Source organism: Triturus cristatus, chromosome 5_1 (genome assembly GCF_964204655.1).
Source record: "Triturus cristatus chromosome 5_1, aTriCri1.1, whole genome shotgun sequence".
In the NCBI taxonomy this organism is placed as follows: Eukaryota; Metazoa; Chordata; class Amphibia; order Caudata; family Salamandridae; genus Triturus; species Triturus cristatus.
This window is the reverse complement of record NC_140587.1, coordinates 805011288-805035170: the sequence shown is the minus strand read 5'-3', so window position 1 is coordinate 805035170 and position 23883 is coordinate 805011288. Positions and strand designations below refer to the sequence as shown.

General features: G+C 44.4%; 1 protein-coding gene across 2 annotated transcripts in view; it reads left to right on the top strand.

The window, feature by feature from the left end:
- Positions 1-23883, top strand: part of LPIN2 (lipin 2) — a 560786-nt gene that overhangs the window by 71678 nt on the left and 465225 nt on the right. For both annotated transcript variants that reach the window (XM_085605827.1, XM_085605826.1), the window contains exon 3: positions 18240-18335. In XM_085605827.1, coding sequence (XP_085461953.1) covers positions 18240-18335 — 96 coding nt within the window. The remainder of the gene's footprint in view (positions 1-18239; positions 18336-23883) is intronic.

Sequence of the window (23883 nt, the reverse complement as noted above, 5' to 3'; positions counted from 1 at the left end):
TGAGGTCGGGGGTACGGTTATTGAGCCATATATGGAATTGCTCCAGTTCTTCTTGTGTGCCCTTCCATACCATAAATACATAGTCAATGAAGCGTATCCACTCGAGGATATGCTCTCTGAATGGAGTCTCCTCATTGAAGATGTACCTATTTTCAAAGAAATCCATCACTAGATTGGCAATTTCGGGGGCAAAACAACATCCCATCCCTACATCTTTAACTTGCAAAAACAAATCAGATTTAAAAGCAAAAAAATTGTTTTTCAAACAGATAGTTGCCAATTCAAGAAGGAATTCCGAAGGAACCATGTGTGGTCTAGGTCTAGTGTCCAATACATGTCTCATCACCAGTAGTGCCTCATCTTGTGGTATATTCGTATAGAGACTCTCGATGTCCAAGGAGACCAACAACTGTTGGTCTCCATCGAACTCCGAGAGCTCCACTTTGGAGATGAGGTCCATCGTATCTCTCACGTAGGCTTTAGTTTGAGGAACAAATGGCTTAAGAAATACATCAATGTATTTCGCCAGCGGCTCCAAAATTGAGCCACAGGCGGCAATAATGGGTCTTCCTGGTGGTTGGGAAACATCTTTATGTATTTTTGGTAATACATATATGTTGGGTATTTTCTGTTCGGTGACATTTAAAAACTCGTATTCTTTTTTACATAAATACCCTGCTTCCATGGCATCTGTAGTTAGGTGTAAAATTTGGGCTTTTAGTCTGGCTGTGGGGTTGTCATTTATAGGTCGGTAGTGCTCCCTGTTACTTAACTGCCTTTTAATTTCCTCATCATAGTTTTTTGCATCCCAAAGGACTATTCCTACACCCTTATCCGCTGGCTTAATAACCGTAAGGGGGTTACTAGCTAGTTCTTATAAAGCCAGTTGTTCTTGTTTATTAAAATTAGATCTGAACGAAATTCGTTTAGCGTTTAACAGATCTATTTCACGCAAGGTTTGGTCTTCAAAGACCAAAATTTCCTCCGGCATTGCTAAGCGCTGTGGGCAAAACGTAGATGGGCATAGAGTCACGGAGTATATATAACAGTTTTCTCCATTATTTCGTAGAAACTGTGTGGAGAACCGGTGTTTTGATCTCTATTGAAGGAACAGTATAGAAGCGCGAGTAGCGTTTATAAGGTAGGTGCATACCTACGTGTTTGACGAAAGTATTCACTGTGTATATTGAGTTACTACCTCAGCAGCCCCGGTGACACTTTGTTGCTCTGTTTTCTTGTCATTAACAGAACGTTTTCCTCGATATCTAGTGAGCAACTTTGGAATTTAGAGGATACATGTAAGTGTATCAGGACTGTAGGTGTAGGGATATAAGGTTTTTAGTTTGGCACATGTATATAGCACATTAGGACGGTGGACCAATGAGAGATTTCATCAGAAGGTTCCGCTTTCCTTTAATTAGTTATTTTTCACACTAGGGTGAGGGATGATATTAGATACCCCCAGGCACCCTGCGTTGTACGGCACATATCTATCTCCTTTCTTTCTTTATAAATCACTTCGGGACGTAGGGTGTATTTGGTCCCTTTGTGGGCAATTGGATTTGTGTGCACGGCTTGGTCATCACCCCTAGTCTTAGGTCCATGTAGATTTTATTAATGGTTGTCCCCCCTCCCCTTTATTGTTTTAGTTGTCATTTAACCCCTGTCCTGAAGAGGCCTCAAGTTTTCTTTGGCTGAAACGTGGTCACGTCGACAGATATTGGATGGAGGAGTCACCTGAGTTTCAGTGATTCACAGACTGTCGCTGGGACACCTGAAATAACGTTTGGGGCATAGTTGCCCTCATTGCTTGTGTCCCCCACTGTTTAGTTTGACTACCTCCGAGTGGTCCGCCTGATACTTTGAAAGGGGACACTGATGAAAAATGTTTGTGTTTGGGTTAATTGTTGTTTGTTATACATTGAATTGATGGTATGTGATATATGTGTTTGTATCTTTCTTTGTATAAACGCCTGTTTTCTTGTGATATACTGTAAATGATGCCAGATGTATTCTATTTGATTATTTGATATTTTTGAAGGGGTAATTAAATGTGCTCTTTCCATGAACAATTGTAGATATATTTTTTCCGTGATACTCTTCTTTTTATATATATATGTTTGATGTACTTAGCCAGCTCCAGCTAGGCTGGGGCTGCATTCCTTTGTAATGTGTATAGAGTCTAATATATGAGGTCATATGGCTCTGGTTTTGATTTGGCAGTTGAGGGTCTAGCTGTATCTTGCGAAGCTGTGGTTGGTTTTACCTCTGCCTCAATAAATCTACATATTAATTAAACTGAGTTAGAGTATCGAGTCTTAAATGTAACAATTTTGGCAACGAAGGGGCCAGGCAGAAGGCTGGGGCAGTGGTAGCAATCAGCCCAACCATGAACCCAAGCGTGTGAGCAGTGTTGAAGGGCGACCGGAGGAGCAGGCCGACCCAACAGCAAGAAAAGAGCTGTGCTGAGAGTGAAAGAGGCATCGACGAAGGAAGAGACCTCGAATCTGACCTCAGCGGAGCGTGTCCGAGAAGGGATAAGTCAGCAGAATGACACCGTTAAGAGCGGGGGCATGTGACAGGCCTCGTAGCAGTGCGTGCTTGAAACAGAACAGAGGCCAGGCTGGAGTAAACAGCCGGAACAGACGGCTGAAGCGAGACTTATCCGAAGTGCGTAGGGAGATGAAGAGCACTCGGAACACCATGAACTGCCAACAAGTGTGAGGCGGTGCAAGAGCAAAGCAGAGGAGCCTGCAAGTGTGACAGAACGGTGAGCACTGACGCATAGTTGTGCAGGGATTGGGCTCTAGGGAAAAGAGTGTAAAAGCAGCTCTTGTTCAAGCCCACAGACACTTTTATTCAAATAAGTTTGGCATAGTTAATGGAGACTTACCTAAAACAGGCACCAAAGTAGCCACTGTCATATTCTTGCTAGCACTCGTCCAAAAACGTGTTATTGCTTTGCTGTGCCTGTACCCTAGGAAGCTGTAGCAAATAGTTTGAAAGGAGCAAGCAGACTTTCACGCTCACCAATTGGCCAAGCAGTAATACCGTGAATTCCCTTTGTTTCGCATGTTAGTTTTTCATTGGATTTCAATGGAAAGGAAATTTGTGGCCAAAGTGAATATTTAGAGAAAGGAAAGGAGAGTCTAAAAACAGAATGGATCTAAGCACAGCTATTGTGACTCCACCTCCGTTTCTGACGATTCCAGGAGAACCTCCCATTGAACGGGAGGACTGAATCGACTGTTTTGAAAATGACCTCCTAGCTTTAGATGGGGCCAGGTTTCCAGCTATAAGGAGAAACTCGTTGCTGTTAGGGTCTTTAGGCAAAGAGGGTCAGCATATTTTTAAATTTCTGCCTCCTGTTGGGAATGCTCCTGGAGGTGATATGGAAGATGTCTACAAGTAAGCCGTTCTACGTCTACAGACCAGATTTGCAGCCACAACGGTCAAATGAATCCATTGATGATTTCGTTGCCAGGTTGAGAGAGCACTTGTGTGTCAATTTATTGCCATGACGGTCGAGATGATTCGAGACAACCTAATTGTGCAGTGTAGTAGAAGCAAATTCAAGAAAGATTGTGGGCTTCTAGCAATCCTACACTCAAGGAAGTTATAGCAATTCCAAAAGTAGTTCAAGAGTCGGACCGGTGCAGGTGTGAAATGAAGATTTCCAGTACTGGGGACAAAGAAAATTAAGTGGCACTGTTTGGTGATGACACTGAAAGTTTCAATGTTGTTAGGAACAAAACTCCCAACATCTGCCAGTGGTGGCAACAGAAACAGCTATTTTAAGGGGTTTGGAAACTCTCAAGGGAAATTTGGACCTCGGTATTGCTGAAGATGTGGGAGCAGCTGCCATATGGCTGTTTCCCAACAATGCTGCGCAGTTGGTAAGGATTGCTGTAAGTGTGGCAAGAGGGGGCATCTGACACGTATGTGCAAACAATCGGAGAAGAAAGTGGCCATGGTTGAAGAAGAACAGACAGGGTACAGAGTTCTAATCGTTCAACAGGAGCATACCATAAGGGACGTGGAGGAAGAAGAGAGGAGGAGGACACACCCTGAAGCTGATTTTAACTTCAAAGAGTGTTTAGTGTCCCAGATGGTGGACACAGGGTTATTTATGGCAACATGGCCAGAAGATAATTTTACCACATCGGATGTTGTTCTGAAAGGATATCAAGGCACAGACATAAGTGTTCTGGAGTTTGTCAGCAAAAATCACGTTTGCCGGAAGGCACACGTTTGGCAAGATATACGTGGGTTGGATTCATCCGTAGGACCTGAACATCATGGTGAACCCTCAGGGAATGGATCAAGTGATGGTTGTGGATACGTTGGGTTTGAAGGAATTGTTGGAGTTGCATAAGGGAGTATTTGAGAAGAGGTTAGGGGAGGCCCTAAACTATGAACATGTCATTAAGCACAAAAAGAACTCCATACCAGTCAAACATTTCGCAAGAAGAGTGCCCGTGGCAGCGAGAGGCAAGGTGAAAGACATGATTGAACAATTGTTGGAAGATAATGTACCGGTTGAAGCAGTGGAGTGGTTGTCCCTGATGGTCATCACCAAGAGAGCTGATGGCTCACTCAGATTCTGTGTTGACTTGCGCAGTTTGAATGAGAATGTTATTATGGACTGTTTTCCTTTGCCCAACATTAATGAACTGATCCTCATGTTGTCTGAAGCTAAAGTCTTCTCTAAACTAGACTTGAGGAGAGCATACCATCAAGTAAGACTTAGCGAACAGTCCAAACATCTTGCGTCGTTCATCACGAATGAGGGTACTTTCCAGTTCTGTCGACTTCCCTTTGGATTGTGCACCGCTGCCAGCGTGTTCCAGCGTTTGTCTTCTGTACTTTCTGGGCTGGACAAAGCTGTTGTCTTCAAAGAGGACATCTTGGTGTTTGGAGAGGATGTGGGGGAGCACAATCAGGTGTTGGGTCAGGTTTTGACCCGCATTGGAATAGCGGGTTTAACCTTGCGTAAGGAAAAATGCGAATTTATGATGCAAGAGGCAGAATACTTAGGCCATCTGGTGACCAGGGCAGGGGTGAAGCCAAAAGCGAATTTGGTTTGTACCATTTTGAATGCTCTGGTCCCACATGATGGGGAGATACTAAGATCTTTCATGGGGCTTATAGAGTATTATTCAAAATTTGTACACTACTTTGCACATAAAACTGAATCTTTGAGAAAATTGTTGAGGACAGGGAGAAGGTTCAAGTGGGGCAAGCAGCAAAGTACAGCTTTTTCAAGGGTCAAGAGTGATATCACACATGCAGGTGTGTTGGCACCATTTTCTAGTAGGGCAAGGACAGTTGTCACTGTTGATGCAAGTGCAGTAGGGATTGGGGCTGTCCTGGCACAACTACATGGTAAGGAGGAGAAGACCGTTGCGTTTGCTTCACGTCCATTGACTGAAGCGAAGCGTAACTGCTCCGTTATTGAGCGTGAGGCATTGGCAGCTGCGTGGGCCACAAATCACTTCAGGGTGTTTTTGTGGGGTAGTCTGTTTACCATACGTACTTACCACTAACCAATACTGAAGGTATTGGGTCAAGGTGGCACTAAGAACTGTTCAGGGAAGCTGGCCAGACTTGCTGTTAGGTTACAGGAGTTTGATTGCAGAGTCTAGTATGTTCCAGGGTGGAGAAACTGTGTTGTAGATTGCCTATCAAGATTGCCAGACAAAGCGTCCGAGGTCAAAGAACTGCCTACCAAGGTAGTAGTGGCAAATGTGTATGATGCCACGGAGGAGTTTGGTTGTGCCATTTCAAGAAACGATTGGGTCAAGGCTATGAATGATGATGCAGTCTTGAAGGAAGTTTCACACTTGGTGAGAGGTACTGTGAGGAGAGAGTCTACTGGAAGGGGTGAGACAGTTTTAAAAATTGTGGACAAGTTATCTATAAATGAGGACTGGTTAATCATGCGGCAGGAAAGATTTGTACCACCAATATTTTTGCGGGCCATAATAAGTTTGGCACACAAAGGTCATTTAGGGCCGACACCATAAAGAGGTTGAGGGAGAGCTATTGGTGGATCCTCATGGAAAGCCAGGTCAAAGACTGGATGTAGAGATGTGAAGCTTGTAGGGACTCTGAGAAATGCCTTCGAGTTGGATTATGGACTTCACAGGAGCCACAACATGCATCAGAGGCTGAGAAGGTATGGGAGAAGTTGTGCTCAGACTTTATTGGACCCATTGAGTTTCTGTCTGAGCACGAGAAATTTTCTGCAGTGTTGGTTGATGACAAGTCTAAATGGGTGGAGGTTGTGTTTATGAGGCCAATTACTACTTCTTCCACCATTCGTGTTTAGAGTGAAGTTTTTAAGCGGGAAGGGATTCCATCCATGCTGCTGACTGACAACGGCACTCAATTAGCCTCACAGGAGATGAATACGTTTTTGCAGACTCTGGGAGTGAAGCACACATGCTGCTTTTTCTAACAAAATAGTGAAGGGTACTGTGCAACTGGCACATAGTGTGGGTTTGTTAGTGCAAGATTCTATCAGCGAAATGTTGTGGGCCTACCGCACCACCAATAATAGTACCATTGTAGAAAGCCCGTTTGAAATGATGCGTGGAAAAACTCTCGGGAGCAAGATGGTACCATCATGGATGAGGCAGAGGTCAGTGTGCGCAGTAAAGTCTAAGGGTTCCAGTGCCAGGGAGGAAAGGTGTAGGCGCTTCATTGATAAGGGGGATTGGGTCAAGGTGAAGCCTGGGGGAAGCAGAACATTGTTGAATAAGTTCAGTGGGGCTCTTCAAGGTTAAGGCCGTTGGCGGGAATTGGGATAAGTTGGAAAATGGACAGACCTGGAACTTAAGGCGTGTCTCACTTTACCAGAGACAGGGAGGTGTTCATAAGAAGTTAATGGAGCAAAATGATTTACAAGAGCTCACTTGGCAATGGTTTATGACGAGTGATGGAGATTTCTCAGGGGATCGCATTGAAGAAAGTCTGCGGCAAGCAGAGGGAGCTAGAGCAAATGGTGAGGAAGTGATGTTAAGGGGAAGAGATGAGTCTATGGGCACATCACGTGTCAGGAGGGAGGCAAGGGAGAGAAGGGCTCCAGCATATTTATGCGACTGTATGTTGAGGTTGTTTCTGCGCTGATTATTTTCCTTAGCTCGCCTAGAGCCGGTGTGTGTTCCAGGTCTGTTTGTCTTTTGAGCTCAGGGGTTTGTCTTTTGTTCGTGTCACATTGGGTTTGGGTCACTTTAGCGTTGTTTTTGTACGTTGTGTACGTGGTGTCATCTTTGTTTTTGTGTAAAGTGGGAAGAGTGTTGTGATGTACTTGGTCATCTCCAGCTAGGCTGGGGCGGCATTCCTTTGTGATGTATATAGGTTCTAATATACGAGGTCATAAGGTTCTGGTTTTGAGTTGACAGTTGAGGGTCCAGCGGTGTCTGGCGAATCTGTGGTTGGTTTTAACTCTGCCTCAATAAATCTGCATATGAAGTAAACTGAGTTAGAGGATGGAGTCTTCAATTCAACTGTAGCTCATCTAAAGGCCCTTGACTCTGACTTCACCAGAGCGAAGGCAATAGCAAAGACTACAAGAGGTCAGTTCAATTACCTTCCCCATGTAGAGTGGCAGATTGGATAGTCCACATGCCTTTGCCTACAATTGCTGCTTCGGTGTGCTATCGAGTGAATGCCAAATCAGGAAAAACTATCATGTGAAACTATTCACTTGATGCTTCATTGGATCTATGTGGCTTCTGCCTTCCAGTGTTTTGTTTTCTTGGAGATCTGTTACTTTGGGGTGAGACTGCAGAAGCTGGGTATATGGTTAAGGAATGATTAACTTTAAAGTGACATGCGTCCGCCATGTAAAAAATCTGTGTGCTGTAACCAGCATCATCCTCCATTCAAGAGTTGGCACTTCTAGCTATCCTTTTACTGAGTTGTATCCACATCTGGAATCTGAGGGCATTTAGGACAGATGCAGGTGGATGAGTCCTTCCTATTGAAAGCACATGCATGCATGATACTGTGTGCAGCTTTCTTTGGCTTTCTAGCTTTTAAAATATTGTTTTCGCACCTGATCTAAAATCACCTATGTCCTGTGTGTAAAAGGAGATAGCCTCTGAATAATGAGTATTTCATTACCATTTTACAACCTTGTGAAGAAATCCTCCAGCCCTAGGATCTCCTACCCGACTGCTTCTTGTAATTATCTTTACAACCTTCTCCAGGTTAGTCCTACCACGGGATTCCTAGCTATAATGCTGAGCGCTTCCCTCTGAACAAATGTTCCAAGCTTTTCTTCCTAGTAGGCGTACCTTCCTTCGGTGTGCCTTCCACTTTGCCACCTCTTCATCTCTTCTTCCAGTTCTTCTTGTACCTCTCTAAAAACAATCATAGGTTTTGAGTGGATTGAACAAGGTGAGCAAAACATATTTAGTTGGTTAGTGCTTGTTTAACCTTTGCTCTTGTGCTTGCTTCATGTGGTACCATCTGCCTCCTGTAGTTACGGTTTTAGGAAAGGTTAATTGTAAAGTGTCTGCGGGGGTGGGGGGTTGGGGGGAGGAATGTTATGTTTTTGTACCGAAACTAAAAACAAAAAAATACTCCTCCAGGTTCATAGAGTACTGCCAGAATTCCTACTTCTTGAGGAAAACAGAACAGGATTCCTTACCATGGAAAGCTTCCAAAAATTCCCAGGGCTTTTCCAGCCCTGTTTGCTGTTCACCATGTGCTGAGATCTAGTGCTTACAGTGGATTTTTTTTATTTTTTATATATAGAGTTTTATATAGCGCGAACTAGACCCGAGAAATCGGCTATCGGAACCCTTTACATGAGTACCAGTTTTGTTACAGATGGACACATTCATTTTTGTTAGGTACGGAGAGATTAAGTGATTTGCCCAGAATCACAGGATGTTGAGAGTCGCTCTAGCTGTAAGGCTACATCCTCTCCCCCTTGATTAACTTAAAAACTCAGCTCATGACATATGCAAAGTTGGTTGTGCAGGAGGAGAAGTGTTTGTGAAGATTTACGATTTGCAGAACCTAAAATCCTTCAATGTATTTCCTCCACATACCACTTGTAAGCAATGTCTATATAGGCTTTACACTACCTGTCACAATTGGTGATTGTTCTACCTCAGATTATTCCTGTAATGTATAAGGAGGTGCCCTGCAACGTGTATCACCTGTGGCAAGCACTCTTGAGCTCATTAGGAGTCCCATGATGTGGGGGCCGTGAACTTTGCTGTCTGGATGGACTACCTGTCTCAGTACTCTACAGGGCCAGGAGGAGCCCTCAACATGCATAACCTGTGGCAAGCACTCTTAAGCGCATTAGGAGTCCCACGGTGTGGGATTCGTACAGGCCCGTCCTGTGCCCATCACCGCCAGGAAGAGACAGGGCATGGCTACCCCTCTTTGCTCTGTGTTTGGACCATGCAGGGACACCGCTAAGAATTTTAAGCAAAGGTGCATTTCTCCTTCGTTCTCTTGCCCCTCCTCTTGGCCAAGGACGTAGGGTGGACATCAAAATCTTTACAACTGTAATAGTCAATTGGTTCTAGCATACCCTGTTAAGCTGCTTGTTGGGTCTCCCAATTGCTCTATGTGTAGGTAATGGTTAAACTGCCAGCCCCTGTGGTTTGAAACTTGATCCATGCTGTCAGTCTGAGAAGCCTCAACTGATTATTTACAGTTGTGTACTCACCGAGGGCTCTAATTTTTCAACCGAAAGGTCTTGTCCTACTCAGTCGGGTTTATTGGCAGTTCACGCAGAGGGAGGCCCCTCTTGTGTGCTCCATTGCTCTTATATTGGTTTTTTGACTGGTAGGGAATATTGCCTCCAATAGTAGCACTACAGGCGGGATGCTGGATATTACTAGTTCATTGCAACTTCTGAGTTGCATTATGCATATTTTCTTCTGTATTTTAGGAGTCAAACTGTGACTCTAGTCTTAAAGCTAAATTAAAATGGGTAAAAGGAAAGCCACAGAGTGTTTCCCTGTTATGCCTCCTGCCAAGAGTACCTCTATTGATAAGATGCTACATCGGGCTATGGGGGTTATTAATACAGAGATTGAGCTTTCTGGATGCCGTTTGTTCTCTCCATTCTGGGGTCTCTTCATTATAGGGCTCTACCACCACCTTGTTGTTGTCTGAATCCAATCGGTAGACCTAGTCTATTCTACCTATCCCCCAACTCAAGTAATATCGCTATTAATGCAGCTTTTGCTCTAGACGCACACACACCAATGAAGCCATTAAAGGGTGGGAGACCCAAGAAAGGTAAGCAATCGGGCCGCATCCAGGTCAAGTAGATAGGCAACTCTATCTTGACACTACGAATTCCAAGCAGGTATTGATTTACCACCCAAGGAATCGCTTTAAACCCCTAGAAAGTATGGACTGACCTACTGATAGTGCAAAAAGGCCAGCAGCGAATTCCAACGTAGCAGGGGCTTGCAACGGGGTGGTCTTTAAAGCTAGTCCTCAGAGTTGTTAAATCTTGCAAAGTTTATCAAATGACCATTTTTATTGCCCACTAAATTGACGGAAGCACCTAGGCCCTTCATTTATTCCCTATCACCAGTTGCACTTGTAGTAGTTACAGGGGTAGCCTCCCAGGCAAAGCATCCTATAGCCAATTTTATTCCATGGAATGTGGCGGGTCAGGCCTCTAAACGAGGTGATCTCAAGTGGCATGAATTCGTGGACCAATAGGACCTTTCTCTCCTCCAAGAGATCTGGTAGTTATGTCCTCTTCTTCATACTGGTTACACAAACTTCTTTAAGGCACCAGTATCCTCTGGGCCGGGTAGGCCCTTAGGGGGGACTGACGATATGGGCCAGAACATCAATTATAGGCTCACTAAGAGGTTCAGGTGACAATCATCGTCTCAGTTTGACTCTTCTGATGCAGCAGTTGCTGCCGGCATGACTCGCGGATGGAAAGGACGTGCGGGGGGGTTAATGTAATAATAAAAAAATGTAACTTACCTTCCCGCCAGCAAGGTCCTGTGTCGTCCCTGCTCCTGCTCTCCTTCCACACCTAACCTGGAAGGAACAGGAAGCAGGAAGCCAGACTCCCACCCCTAAGCCAATCCCAACGTTGAAAGCAGCATTGTGATTGGTCGGGATACCACCCAGCCAGGGACTAATGGCCCGGCCATGTTCTCCATGTAGGCTGCATTCCAGCCTACATGGAGAAGGGCAGAGTGCACATGAATGGTTTGTTCGGCCCCAGAGGGCTGACCAAACCAGTCAGGCGCACTCAGGAGTGGACACACCACTCCTCCCCTGCCCAGCTCTGCTCGTAGAACAGCCCCGCCCACCAGCCCGCCCATCCGCAACCAAACCCTTCTGCTTTCTTGCAATGCGAGAACCAGAAACATAAAATGGTAGTTATTACCATTTATGTTTCTGCTTCTCGCACTGCGAGAAAGCAGTGGGGTGACGCTCCTCCACCCTAGTGGTGGAGCCGCCCCTGTGATGCAGTATATTATATCTATAAAGTATATTGCAGACTAGCAGGTAACAATAGGGTATCTGGTTTCGGATCCACTGAATGCACATTTCATTGACTTTCAAATAGTGCATGGAAAATTGTATGTGGGGGGGGGCAATTTTGAACCCCTGAGCATCGATAGCCAGGCAATCATGGCCGTTAAGTATGCTGTTTGGTCCAGCCTGCCTATAAATCCCTCCCATCACGAAACGGTCACATATAGCATTACAAAAAAATTGCCCTTGCGGTAAACCAGGGATTACGCGCTTGCAGCAGAATATCAAACTCTAATACGTTGAAGAAGCATACCTTTAACGGGACTAACCGTTCCAGCTTAATCGATTACATATTTCTGGGTGTTAGACTATGGCCATCCATGATTGATATGATAGTACTGCCTCCAACAATGATTACTATGCCCCAACAATTAAGTTGAGTCTGTCTGATAGATTACAACCTAACCGTTAAGGTGAGCTCTCTGATAGAAGATTGAGAGTTTCTAGTAAAAGATACAGGGCACAATTAAGCAGTCTGAAGCATTGTCAGGAGGCAATTAGTGTTATTTACAGACTAATTGCAGAAAGTATGGAGGGTCTGCCATTGATGGACCAGGCTGGGGATGTGTGTTATTCCCTAGGGGCGATAATGGAGGTTCACAATCAGTTCTTCTTAAAACTGAGAAACCATTTTTATATTGACTCAGGGCGAACAGAGGATAGAAAGCACCCATTATCCTGGTACAATAGATCATGTAGAGATGTCAAGACTAATTTGCTTCTTGAAATCAAAAAGCAATTCATGGCACCAGAAGGTCCTATTAAAACAAGCATTGGCATAGCCAAAAGGTCTCGCCTTTGGAACCTTATAAGTGTTTAGCCAGTTTAGTTTCGACTAGAATTTATTTTAGCTTCATGTAGCGCAAACTCGACCCGAAGGTATTGGAGCACTTTACATGAGCACCAGTTACATTACACAAAGTCACATATATACAGGAATGGGGCAAGTAAGTGATATGCCCAGGATCACAGGATGTTGAGTCGACGCCGAGACTGGAACCTCGTTCCCCAGGTCCAAAGTACCAGCTCTGACCGTTATGCCACATCCTCTCATTTCCAACAGCAAAGAGTGCTTGAGACGTGCCTTTTTCACAACCCATGACTGCCCCCTCGTCTGCCGAAAGCGCCTTGAGTCGGCCAGCATGCTAGCGGTTTATGAATCAATTAATTCCATGGCCATACGGTTTAATGTGGCAGCGCATTAACCCACTGAGTTATCGCTCTCTTTTAGCTGGTCGGGTGCAAGTTGGTCTCAAAATGAGTTTTTTCCACACCCACATATGCACACAGGGAAACCTGATCATGTGGTTACAAGGAGTACCAGGACAGACAGAACTATAATCACAAAGCATACCAGACCTACGAGCGGGTCAGCACGAAGCCTCTAAGCGCTAGACTAATTCAGCTCTGCTTTATGCAGAGGGTAGCGCTGGCGAGATCTAGTCGAAGTGCTCAACACGCACAAGGCACCCCCGCATCTTATCTTTCCATTATGTAGGAATCGTGAGTGAATGAAAACAATGCAGGGAACAGATACCTTCGGGTCGAGTTAGCGCTATATAAGTGTGCAAAAAAAATCTAACAAAAAAAACTGAGGCAAGCCTTGAATTACACGTACTATTTGCAGCCAAAGCAGACTTCCAGCACCTTGTTAATTAATGTTCGTGTTAGCGAGTGCTGTAGAGCTCTTTACCGCCATTTGAGGCTTCTTTGCGCTACTAGAGAACAACTTGCATAGTGCAAAAGCAGATCACCCGAACAGGAAAGTTTTAAATCTTTTATCAAAGTCTGTTCCCTTCTGCTTCTATAGTGCCACCCCTAATTTATTTTCATCAACAGCAAAGGGCGCACAATTATTAGAACGAAAAAGACATGTGTTTTGTGAATTCCGCTAAAAGTGAAAGGCAGAGGCGAGGTCACACAGCAGAGAGTACAGGGAGCACATATTTTCCCTTGCTGCAGAAATCCTCGGGCCGCATGTTTACAGAAGCATGCTGCAGAGTTTGAGAAACGCGCGCGCCTCAGCCCTGGGACGGCAGCTCTCAGCCTGGGACTGGGCGCGAGCCGCAGGTGGGTCACCAGCGTCACTCTGCGTTAACTCTGCCTGAACTCTGCGTGAACCTGAGATTAGATGGATGCTTAGCTGACGAGCAGTTTGTTGTTAGCTGCCTTTTCAACAGCCCTTTCAGACTAAGTAAATATTGATCGCTTTCAATCTGATTGCCCCCGAGGAGAACAGCCTAACACCTCAATGGGCCGAAAGAATGAAGTTTGAAGGTGAGCGGACACAGTAAGCACACAGGGAGCACAGGAGACGAAAGTGTAGCAAAAAGTTGGAGCCTGTCTATGAAAGCACAACTTTTTAAAGGAGGCAGGCAGCCGGTGAAGAGCATAACTGCTCAATATCTAAGTAGCAAGTCCTGCATTGTCACTAAAATAAAATTTCAGAATTAAACAAGCGCTGAAACACAAGCACCGTGGCCGCGAAAGAACATATGGCCCCTGCGCGCCTGAGCCTGTGACGCTCGGTAAACAAGTGGGAGGGGTGGGGGGAGTGCGGCCGAGAGCACACACAGCTTTCCCTTGCAGGAGCGAGCAGGGGCACCATCTGTTTGAAAGTTAATTCCAAACAGATGTTGCCAAAGCTCGCTCCCGCATGGGAATCGCCAAACGTGCACGCGTTGCCATTGAAAGCAATGCCAAGCGTGCAAGTTTTTGGGCGAAAAAGCGAATCGATTGTGTAGGCGAGACCTAAAAAGCACTATCCACTGCCAAAAAAGACTGGGAAAGGGAGGTCTGGAATGACCTCTTACAGGCTGCAAGAACAAATAGTCAGCGCTCAATCTGGAATCTGGTGTCTTCTACAGCAAGGATGGGGTTTGCATCATAGAAAACAACACCTCGGCAACTGAATGGGTCGCGCATTTTTTCCATCTTTTATATGCAGCAGGGGAAATTGCTGAGGCCAACATGTAAACCAGTGGGCACTGGGGTTATCAATCTGTCTCTTCTGGGGGGAGGTAGCCTATGAAGGAGATGTCTCTGTAGGGTGTGTTCGATCTCTTGATCCCAAGGGTAGGGAGGTATTAGCAGAGGAACTTGGTCTGACCAAAAGGAGCATTGTTTCCAACAAAACCCTGGCGCCCGACAAAATTCTTGGGGATCTGTTCCTTAGTGAGATGGGCATTTGGAGCACCTATTTTTTAAGTAATTTTTAATGCCATTATGAAAAGTGCCCACTTGGGCTGGGGCTGAAAATATTCGTATTTTTAAAAAGGACAATCGTGACCAACCCGCAATCTATAGACCGATAAGCCTCATAGACAGTACTCAAAAATTGTTCAGCAAGGTTATCTTGTGGAGATTGCAGGATTGGTTGTCAGCTAATGACATTTAATCCCCGCCCCCTACAGGCAGGCTTTAAAATAGTCCATTTGCATCATGGACTAAGTGTTCCAATTACCGCTGTTGTATTGGAAGACAGTTACCCTGGGTGGGGGGCGACTCTATACTGTATTTGTCAACCTTTCATTTAGTTCCTAGAATAACTTTAAGGCGTGTCCTCTCTGAGCTGGTAATGCCTACATACCTTCTTGATATTATAGTGAGGTTGCACACTAAAAACTATACCCAGGTTAGGTGTGGCAATGCAGGAGAACTGACCTACCCCTTCCCTGTGACTAGTTGAGTGAGGCAGGTTTGTGTACTTGCCCGCACACTGTTCACACCCTATAATAATGGCCTTGTGGGGTACGTGGATGAGTGTGATAATGATTCACCCAGATTGGCAAACATGCGGGTTCCGCCCCTCCTGATTGCCGACGATACCGTACTCTTCTCCAAATTTCCAATGGGTCTACAAAGGTTGCTGAATCGGTTTGAGAGTTTCTGTAAGATAATGAGATTGGCGATTAATGTGGACAAAACCAAGTATGTGGTGCTGAACCTGGAGCATACAACTAGGGCAAACCCCAAACTAGCAGGGGTTTCACTAGAAAGGACTTATCAAGCGCACGTTCACCAACAGTTTCTTGGCGCTGGAGTGGGAGTAAGATAGCAGCAGAGGGGTAAGCCTAATTGTCATAGTCCTGGGAGAACAACCATGTCATCAGCTGTTTTCTGAAAGGTGCATACGAGGTAACCGACCTCGGAGCGAGTTCCAGAACTGAGGAGCTAAGACTGCAAATCGGGAGCCACCCAGTTTCTTGCGTTTAAAGGTGGGAGTGACTAATACATTCAGATAAGAAGATCATAGATTACGAGTGGGGGCATAGCGTAAAATCTTGGACGAGATGAAGGCTGGACTGTGGCCATGAAGAGCTTTGAAGATCGTGCAGCCCACCTTAAATAAGCCACGCATAGCCACAGGGAGCCAATAGAGGCTTTTCCTCAGTGGTCTGACGCGATGCCATTTAGGTTGGTGAAAGATCAGTCTAGCCACCTGATTCTGGACTAGTTGGACGCGTCTGAGTTGGTAGGCTGAGATGCCTACATTGAGTGAATTGGCTTAGTCCAGTCGGGAGATAACCAAGGCCAGGGTAACTAAGGTCAGGGCTTCCTGAGACAGAAATCTACTGATCTTCTTAATTCTACGCAGTTGATAAAACCCAGCAGAGACCACCGAGCTGATCTGTGCCTTCATCGATAGGTCATTGCTTACCACTATACCCAAACTTTTGGCTGAGCTAGCAGGGAGGGGAGGGTTGCCCAGAATAGAAGGCCAAAAGTTGGAGTTCCATGGATTAGCAAGTCCTCCAGTGAGGATCAGCTCGGTTTATCAAGGTTGAGCTTCAGTTGATTTTCGTTCATCCACTCACTTATGAAGGTCATAGTGTCTTGAAAATGAGACACAGAAGATGGAGCGAGATTAATGTCGAAGACCAATTGAAGATCATCTGCGTAGTTGTATATCCCAACTTTCCTTTCCCGCAAAGAAGAGATTAGAGGAAGGAGGTACAGTTTAAAAAGAAACTGAGAAAGGAAGGAGCCCTGAGGAACCCCACAGGTCAGTTCCATTTTCTTAGAAGAGCACTCCAATTCTTCATCGCTAAGTGGGAACGAGGGAAGCGGTTTACTGATCAGCGATGCCCAGCCTGTGATGATTGCAAAAACAGTTGATGGACAGAATGCAGAACAATGTCATACATTCAACCCAGTACAGAGATCTGGGCCTACATCCATCGTTTTTTTGCTCACCATGCCGTTCCAGTTTGAACCCAGCCATATGCAAATCAGTCTTGACCCTGTGCCTCATGGGAACAGTCCAGCCCGAACTGCCAGGCTAGGTCCTCCCTGGATGTGGGTCCCTTGCTCACTGTACCACTGGATTCATGCTAGCTTGGCTGAAGAAGGGTGACATACCCTGAAACCGGTCCCAGGATGCTTGTTTCCTGTCCAGGGAGGACCTGGCCTGACAGTTGGGTCTGGACTGTTCCCATGGGGCACCGGGTCAAGACTGATTTGCATATGGCTGGGTCCAAACTGGGGTGTCGTAGTGGGCAAAAGAACGATGGATTTAACTCCTATCTTTTGACTGGGGGAGAATGTTTGCATTGTCAGCATTTCGTCCATCATTTGTTTGCTGTAACACAGCCTGTGATGATGGCACTTAAACTGTGGAAAATGTTATGTTCTTTTGCCTGGTCTATCTATATTGCAGGAGACTATGGATAAGCCCGCTCTGCCTGTCTCAGGGTGTCGGAGAGCAAAGAGGCCCTCAGAATACTGAGGTATGATAATAAAGTAATGCTCTTTGCACTTAAAAGATATCTGATGGGAATGTGGAGGGCAACGGAAAAACTGTGTACAGCACCTGAAAATATAGTAATTAGTATTAGTCAATGCGTACGGTAATTATTAGCTGCCTAGAAAGTTGAGTTAGCGTAAGTACGAAACAAACGGACAGTTGTTGCCTCTAATTATCTTTGTCTTGCACCGTCATGGTTGACCATGCGTATAGGTATCTGAGACCCTCGTAGCCTTAATGTGTTAATCTGCCAGCACTGATAATAGTGTTTGAGTTCTGATGTGCAACATTTTCTCCTGATTCTAACTTCCTTTTTACTTTTACAGCAGTTGGATCTTACTGTATATGCTATTTTTATATTGTTTTCAAGATTATTTTAATTATCTATTTATTTTAGGAGAGAAATTATTTTTTGTTTGTGAGAACTCGGATTTTAACTATCTATGTAGATTTGGTGCCCGGTCATTTTGTACTGTGTCTGACGTGATATTGATGCAATGTCCAATTTCTATGGCCTTGTGCCAAAATAAAGATTTGACACACAAAATTAGCTCAAGTCAAATCAAACTTCTATTTAACTCGTGCCATATAAATGGTTCACATTTAAACATTGGATTTAACTTTTACAAATCTTGACAGTGGTGAAGTATTAGATTATTACAAAAGTCCTGGTTTCTTAGCCTGCTCCATGGGTTAATAAAGATTTGCGCGAAAAGACATTAAACCACGAGCCTGTTTGCCCGGCCAGGGACATAAAAGAAATTCTGTTCAAAACCATAAGTGGGCTTTGCAGTCCTTCCTACCTTCTTACAGAGGGCGACGCAGAAACAATCCTCTTATGATTGATTTTCATGTGCTTAGTTGTTAGCGGTAACGTACATGTTGTGTGTTCATGTTTTTCAGAATTCCTTCTGCAATCGTTTGTGCTTTGTTTTCACTTTAGATTGATATAGAAATTAATGGAGACCCGGTGGATTTGCATATGAAGCTCGGTGACAACGGAGAGGCTTTTTTTGTAGAGGAAGCAGAAGAGCAAAATGTAAGTAAATATGTCCCAGCCCCGGAGTTAAGCGTTGCTTTGCTTTTAAAAAACAAAAAAAAAATTTAATCAGTTCAAGGCTTCTCTCAACAGGAAATCAGCATTTGTCACTGGTAGTCCAGGCTTATCTCATTCGTCATTTGTTTTCTCTGAGCAAGGCTATACGTTTTGAGTTCTAGCTCGACAGCACAGTTGTCTGGGAACTCTTGTTATTAGTTCTTTAAAATATGCAAAGAGTTGACCTCTGCTCGATCCAGCGCGGTAATTCTCTCCCACCACATGCGAACGATTGGTGTATCCTTCCACTTCCCGAGGCTTGCATTGCTCTGCATTAGGGACTGTATGACAAAAGTATACTGAATTATCATATGTAAAATTATTTCTCTCATAGATGTATTTAACAGAGAAAACCAATATTCTGGGTTTCTTTTTTCACTTTTTTAATGTTAGTGACTGTTTTAATGTGTTAGTGCCGACTCCAATTGCAAGCCAGATATATTGGCTTTGCCAGTGCTTGCATTAAACGTTATCAGGGCCCTGCTGAAAACTTTAGCATAGTTACTACACATTTTAGCCTGTTAAAATATTACCATCTACCTTAAATGGCTTTTTGTCTCTCCCTGGTTTTTAAATTTTTTGTTGAGATATTCCCTGATTTTCGCTGTACGGTTGTATGACCTTCATGCTAGCACTTTAATTTGCACCATTGGCTGAATAAACTGCATTATGTATGTGTTTAGTTATTTGCTTTGTGCCTACCAGCTGGCTTTTGACACTGCACATCCAGAAAAGGGCCAGACAGGTGAAGGGATTTGGCAAATGATTGTTGTTTCAGCATTTGGTCAAGCCTTACCCACCTATTCTTTTTATTTGTATAATCATTTTAGTTTATATTAAATAGCCTTGTAAAAATGAATCAACAGATATGTGCAGCATTGTATCTGTGGTTAACCAACAATGATAGAAGAAATTATGGAGCGTACAATGTCGGGTAAAAGTCTAATAAATATTTACTTTGAATTGCTTACGTAAGGTGAGCTGTAAAGAGATTATCAGGTTGCACTTGACTCCTGCCCACTGGTACGTGTTCCTACCGACTTCCCATAAGTTTTAGTCAGGGTGAAAGACAGTATCTAATCTCACAGGTCTGACTGTATTGCTTTTCAGTGAGTCTCGGATTCCCCTTACCTATTCCACAAAGGGGCTTACCGGGCCTCTTCTAGTATTTTAGTATGTCTTATTTATCAACTACTAGTAGCATCATTACAAGGATAATATTAATCTTTAAGCTGCATCTTGATATCCTTGACATTATCCAGCGAGCACATGGTGGATGGATGCTGAGAGCTGCAGTTAAGTATAGACAGTGCTATTGTCTAGGTTTTCTTATAGCTAAACGATTGAATTTGGAGTGAGAAGTTGTCGCTTCTTGCCTATAACACTTCATGCATATTTTATTTGCAGGCTTTCAATTGTTATTCACCTCAGCCGGCCCTCTGAAGTACTCAATTTAAAAAAAAGTTTACATCTCCAAGTATGAGAACTTTCATCCATTTATTTTTAAGATTGAAAAGTGTACATACCAAAGGGGTGAAACAAATGTCCCTCTGCCTACATCGCAATCGTAGATGGTAAACATCACAAAATTCAGCTGCTTGTACTTGTGCGGTCGAAGGCTCATTCAGGGTTATGTAGGGAATGCAGGGTATGCTTTGCCCAGTAGTTAAAGTTACAGGTGCCCTTATTTCTTTTATTCTCACTCTGCAAGAAGGCCAATACCTCAAAAATTGCAATACTTTGCTTGCGCACACCTGTTTGCAAGGCGATGATAATATTGCATGCAGTCTCTAAGCAGCGGGATGAAGTCCCCATATCCATGCAAGTATCAAGTGAACACAATGTGCTTCATTTGCAGTGCATCAGCTAGCCATCCTCATGGGCGAGAATATTTCCACAATGCACAAGATAAACCACACTATCCGGAATATAGTATTCCAAATCTACAAACTGTCACTACAATAAACAGTTTCTAATGCAGTTAATTCTAGGCTGGATTGCGTCAGTGACTTATACCTAGGAATGCGGATAAATGGGTATTTAAACAGAGTCCTCAGAATATAGTTGCTTGCTTTAAGACTAAATAAAAAGAATTATATCAGTCAGCAGGTTTGAAAGACTCCACTAGTTCCCCACATAGAACAGTATTGGCTTTGTGGCCATTTTTTCTGGTGCACAGATGCATTCTCTGTACTGCCTCCCATACACTGAGAAGTAAAATATTCAGATACCAACTATAAAGGCTGTCGAGGACGGCCTATGCTGACCATCTGTTTGTTCCCTTGTTTGTATCATAGACCCCAGCCTCCTCTTAGAAAAGGACAATATTTTATAATCCCTCCGATTTCCTTCTTGCACCCAACTACTGCTTTCTAGAAACCTTGGTGACTATGTACATATCTTACAGCAACCTCTCACAGTACTTTGTACAATTGTAGTCTATCGATTGCCTACAGGCATCTATTGGGTGACCTGTATAACTGAGTTCTATTAATGAGGGTCTGTTAGAAATATTTTGAAGTTGGGAGATTATAGGACCCATGGCAGCATATCATCATCAAGAGGGTCTTCTTACCAGAAAAATCGAATCGTTTTCTTTAAGTTAGCGATTTAAAATGTGGATCATGGAAGGGCTCATAATTCGGTTTTATTTCTTTTGATTTTGTAATTCATGTCCCTCGAATACACAAACTACTAATCAAGTTTAGTAATCTCAACTTGGTGTTAGGGTAGGAGTTAAGAGTAGGATTGGGGTTAGATTTAGGGATGGTGTAAGAGAGTGGTTAACTATCTGGGTTAGGTAAGAGTAAAGTATGGTGGTGGATAGGTTTAAGGTAAAGTGTTAAATTTAGGGTTGGCATACAAGTTAAGGGTAGGTTAGAGTAAAAGCCTATGTCAGGGATGTGGAATTCCTATAGCCCGAGACATATTGTTTTGGGTCAAGGGCAACAAGTTTTCATGTGTATTTTGTCCTTGGGACAAGTAGGCCCAACCCCCTACGGTACAAAGCCTTTGGCTGCCAGTTTACAGTACCACATTATGGATCAGGGAAAGGCATTTCCCTGCAGTTAAGGTAATATTTGTGTCCCTGAGTTAATGCTCTTCAAACTTGTATTTATGGTTCATTAATGCAAAGTCTTTATTAATAGGTTGAGCGCTCTAAGTAAATGTAAGCTCAGACTGTACTACTTACTGACAGTGGTCAAAAGTATAAAAATGTGTACACACGTTTTCAATTTTTAGCAATATGAGGCTATGTATAATGCTCCCAGAATGCTCTCTGATTAGATGCAAATATTTGCTGAAGCTTTTTTATTTATTTATTTATTTTATTCATTTCTCAATAAAGAAAACAAACAAACAGTGTAATGAAATACACTACACAGTGCAAAGGCGGGCATCTATACAGTACATGATGAGAATAAAAAATCAATTGGGAGTAGAGCAGGAGCACGCATACAATCATAGACGGACAGTACTGTCGGAACATAAGGGAGAGGAGCATGGACAAGGGGGTACATTGCAGCACAGTCATATAGCAGATCTGTCCATCATGTAATCAGAAAGAACAGGAGATTAAATGGTGGGCACTGATAGTAAGTAGGTCGTGAGGGGTGACCAAATGTCCCGTGGCCGCGATGGGGCAGGCAGTTCCTCGGCATAACATACCAATTGATCTCTACAGTAGGTCAAGTCCTGCAACCAGAGGTAGTGGGGCCAACCAGCTCTCCCAACACATAGAGACCCTCTGTTTGGCCACCAGCAGCGCAATAGCCACAAATAGTCTACAGGAGGCCTTGACATCAGCAATAAGACCGAGGAGACATAACTGAGGGGTACAGTCCAAAGGAAGCTCAACCATTAGGCGCATAATCTTTATAACATCTCCCCAATATGAAAATACCTTAGGACAGACCCATGCTAAGTGATAGAAATCAGCATCAGGAGCCCCACAGCGTTTACAGGCGGCAGTCACGCAGACCATATTTGTGTAACTGGGCAGGTGTGTAATACAGTTGATGGACATATTTAAAGTGAACCATCCACAGATGACCATTCGACGTTAAGTGCCCAGTGAGGTGACAACAACTCACCCACTCATCCTCAGTCAAAGCGCGCGGCAAAACAACATTCCATTTAGTCGGTGCCACCACATCGGAGGTAGCAGCTTCCCTCTGCGATATCCGATAAAGCCTTAGTGACCAGTTTCACCCTGGAGGGAGTAGTATATAACAATTGCAGTGCCTCTAGCGTAGGCGGTTCAGCAGGAAATTGCGAGTACAGCCCGCGCATGGCCGACCTCAATCTGGTGTAAGTGAAGAGGTGCATAGCAGTGAGAGGACCGTCAGCAGCCAAGGATGCTGAAGTGATGAATTGACCCCCGGGTATACATCTTTCATGGTCACCAAGTTCATGTCTTTGAGGATCCGCAGGGCGCCCACCACAGTGGTAACCGAGAGACATGTATGATGAAGCAGGGGCATACCGGGCGCATTAAGTGGCAGCTTCTGTGCTCGCCTACCTAGCTTCCGCCAAGCCTTAACCACGGTCTGAACAGTATCCAAGTCCCCCTTTTCAAACACTGTGTGAGTATTAACAATCATGGCCTTGAGTGGTATGGGGTGCACCGCCCCAGCCTCGACCGCCACATGGGGAATATAAGCAGGGTCATGTTGCCAATAATACGCAAAGTGGGCTTGTGCACACAAATAGTACAACTGAAAATCTGGTGTCGCAAAACCCCCAAGCTCACATGGTAGCGCAAGCTTTTCCCACTTGAGACGAGGCTTTTTACCCCCCCCACGCTAGTGTAATTAAAAGTGAGCGAAGGGAGTTAAAAAAATGACGCGACAGATGTATTGGCATGTTTAAAAATAAATACAAAAAACGGGGAAGGATTACCATTTTTATCAATGCTAGACGGTCGGCGAAAGAAAGGGGCAACTTAACCCAGCGGGCGACCCGCTCTTCAAGCCGCGTGATAGCCACTCCATAATTGGCTCGCACCACCTCCTGGGGATCACGGTGCAGCCACACACCCAAATATTTCACTGCATCAGTACACCACACCAGAGGGAAATCTAAATCAATGGGGGACGTACAATCCGTTAGGGGCAATATCATGGATTTAGACCAATTTATGCCTAGCCCTGAGAACCACTCGAAGCGGACATACTCCCGAAGGAGAGGAGGCAAATAGAGGGCCGGCTCACACACATACAGCACCATGTCATCTGCATACATGGAGACTGCCAGAGGGCGCTGCAGGAACCGCAACGCCGTCTGGGAATAACGTTGCCTCAATATACAAGCCAAAGGTTCAAGTATGAGCGTAAACAGCAATGGGGAGAGCGGGCAGCCCTGTCGCGTACCGCGCTGTATAGGGAACGGCTGAGACAGAGCACAATTAACCCTCACTCGCGCTGTATGGCAAGTGTAAAGCAGTTTTATCCAGTTGGTAAAGATAAAGGGTACCCCCATCCGATGTAAG